Genomic DNA, 2,811 nt, shown 5'->3' with positions numbered 1-2,811 from the left:
TTTACGGGGGCACACGCCCCCACGTGTACTATACGTGTACGACACGTATACAGTCAGCCCCCCCCACCTCCCCCCCTTCTTCGCAGCCCGCGATCCCGCGCGATGGCGACGCCGACGCCCGGTTCGAAGGCGCCCCCGTCGTCCGCGGTGGTACGCACGCTCGTGCGCGGCACGTTTGAGAACCCGCAGCTGAAGCCTCTCGTCTTCCTCCTGCGCTCGCTCTGCCCGGAGTCGGGCAACCTGGGCGAGTTCGGCGACTGGGACCGCGTGTACAACAACCCGCCGGACGTGCGCGGGCCGAAGAACCTCATCCGTCTGCGCCACCATCTCGTGCACCCGGGGCTGTCGCCCGCGCAGCACGAGCCGTGGGCAGACGTGCAGCTGCGCTACCTCGGCGTGCCCGACCGCCGCGTCGTGGCGCCGTGCGAGAAGCGCACCATCACCACGGTGGGCATGGGCAAGGAGGCCCGCGCGCTGCTGGACTTGTTCGGCTGCGTTTTTCAGTACGAGTACGTGCGCAAGGGCGTGCGGTACCGCACCAGGCAGGGCTTTACCGTCGATGTGTACATCGTGCTCAAGATGACAAAGAGGCATGACACGTCCAAGGAGTCGCTCGCGCCGCTGGTGGACGATCCGCAGCACGAGCCGTGCGTGGTGGAGGTGATCTCGGAGGACGGCGCGAGCGTGGAGGAACTCATGGCCTTCATGCGCATGCTGCTGCCTTACGTGACATTGAGAGGGCCGCCGCCGAAGAAAGGCGCGCGCTGAAGGGGCGCGGCTAGTCGCCGCCTTGTTTATTGTTGATTTGTGCTCGCGTTCGAAGCGCGGCGAGAGATAAAACTGTACAATTTGTGTGTTTTGTGATTTGCTATTTGCCCTTTCCTTATTCTCGTTGGAGTCGAGTCGCGCCGCACCTGACATGCATAAGATAGGAAGGATACAACAAACAAGTGCGCTGACGCTCAAACAAAGCACCTCATGACCGGCATGAAGAATGTGTCCTTCTTCAGCAGCGGGCGCGACCCGCCCTTCCTCCCCATCCTCCACCTCCTGCTGCTTTTGCCGCTCTCCTGGCTGCTGCTCCTGTGGCTGCTTCTGTGGCTGCTCCTGGCGGTGATTCTCTGTACCACCACGCTGCGCTGCGCGTCGCCCTCCCTCGCCTTCTTGTCGAAGTTGCCGACGCTGAAGTTGACGAAGGAGTCGTCCTGCAGCTCGAGCGGGTCGAACGCCGCGGCCCCGCCCGTGGGCTCCTCCGCGTAGTGGTCCGCGTCGCGGATAAACCGGCGCAGCAGCAGGCCGGCGTGGCCGCGCGACCCCGTCGTGACCAAGCACGGGTCCGCCGACAGCGACGAGGCGTCGTCCGGGAACCACGGCGTCGCGTACGAGCTCGCCACCGACAGCGTCATCGAAGCCTTTTCTGCGCGGGCGTGCGGGTGTCTCGCGGTGCAGCAGGCGAGCGCATCCGGTAAGCACCCCGCGCCCGGGCGCACGCGCCTTATAGCCCCCCTGCGGGCGGGCGAGCGCACGGGTAAGCACCCCGCGCCAGGCAGGCGCACGCGCGAAACCCCGCGCGCGCCTGCGCGCGCGAGCACGCCCCGCCAGCTCGTACTCGCTGGAACAGCCCCGGACGCGTTCCCGACGCGCGCGCGCGGCGCGGGCGTGGTCTTGTTTACGGCGCGCGCGCAGCGCCACGATGGCTGAAAATTGATTGTTTTCACGCTCGTCGCGCGAGGTGGCGCAGATCTGTCGCGAGATTGGCGTGTACGACTAACCCCGCGCGCGCCTTCTGCGCGGGACCTGCCATGCGCGGCACTCTCCCCCCCCCGCCCGCCCCCGCAGCGACGCAGCGAAGGTCGCTCGAAACACTGAGAGCGGTGTTTCCCCGCGCGCGTAAATTACCTCCGCCGAGGTGCGAGCCGGCCCGAGCGCGGCCATCTGGCGCGGCGCCCGCGCGCGGCCGTGCCCGGAAAGGCCGCTGTCGAGGCGGCTCGCAGCGGCGCGGAGGTGCTGCGCGGCGTGCCGAAATAGCGGCGCGGACTCCCCCTCCCCCCGCGCTGAGCTTCTGAGCTTCGTACGTGCAACGGATAGAAACTCGCCCGGCACACGCGGAGAGTGCCGTTCAGCTTGCCGTTGTCGATACGTCGCGCCGGCCGGCGGCGCCTTATCCCCGCCCGTGCGCGACGCTGCCAGCCGCGGCACGCGCCGCACGACAAGGCTGCGCGACAAGGCGCGGAAGGGTATACTGCGCGGCGTGTAAGCATGCAAGCGGCGATCGCGTACCTCTTCCCAGCCGCGCTGAGAGCTGCCGCGCGCCGTGGGCGCGCGCGCACCAACCGCCGCCCCCGCCGGCCCCTCGCCGCGTCTCGAGTGTGGGACCTGTCAGGGAAGGTTCGGGCGGTGCGAGGCCGCCGCGCCAAGCACAGTGTCAGCACTGGCCACGGCCGCGGCCATCCACGCGCGCCCTGGCAGCGGCCTGTGCGCGCTTGTGCGCGCTCTGCCGGCGGCCCGCGCCTCCATCCCCCCCGACACCGCCGGTAGCTTTGTTGGGTTGAGACATTTCTGCCCAATGGCATGATGGAGCGGTTTCATTTCACGATGAGTCTCGACATGGAAACAAGCTCGACCGGGGTGGAAATATGGACCGAACGGGTCAAAATGCTTCACTTGGAAGAGTGGAAGATTCCAGATTTTTCAGGAAAAGTCCGAAATATTTCTCACATTTTCAGATCCATTTGTAAGTACCGAATGGATATTACGTGCCAAACTGTAATGGCCCTTGGAGGACCATGATCATCTCCCAACAACCGTCCC

The 2,811-nt window shown here is 66.5% G+C and overlaps 2 protein-coding genes across 2 annotated transcripts in view; both read right to left on the bottom strand.

The window, feature by feature from the left end:
* CHC_T00007675001 (hypothetical protein) overlaps window positions 1–921 on the bottom strand; it is a 3,544-nt gene extending 2,623 nt beyond the window's left edge. Inside the window, exon 1 of the mRNA XM_005711302.1 lies at window positions 1–921. This exon is cut by the window's left edge and continues 2,469 nt beyond it. Within this exon, the coding sequence (XP_005711359.1) occupies window positions 1–921 (921 nt within the window).
* Window positions 922–962: 41 nt separating this feature from the next.
* CHC_T00007674001 (hypothetical protein) lies at window positions 963–1,406 on the bottom strand. Its single transcript, XM_005711301.1, has one exon. It carries the CDS (start codon window positions 1,404–1,406, stop codon window positions 963–965), a length of 444 nt encoding a protein of 147 aa, XP_005711358.1.
* Window positions 1,407–2,811: the final 1,405 nt, after the last annotated feature.

This window comes from Chondrus crispus, genomic scaffold, assembly GCF_000350225.1.
Source record: "Chondrus crispus Stackhouse genomic scaffold, scaffold_80, whole genome shotgun sequence".
Lineage (NCBI taxonomy): Eukaryota > Rhodophyta > Florideophyceae > Gigartinales > Gigartinaceae > Chondrus > Chondrus crispus.
This window is presented reverse-complemented; position numbering and strand designations above follow the sequence as displayed.

Excerpts from the sequence above, each read along its gene's own strand:
- CHC_T00007674001 (XM_005711301.1), bottom strand. The coding sequence starts at position 1,406 with ATGACGCTGTCGGTGGCGAGCTCGTACGCGACGCCGTGGTTCCCGGAC.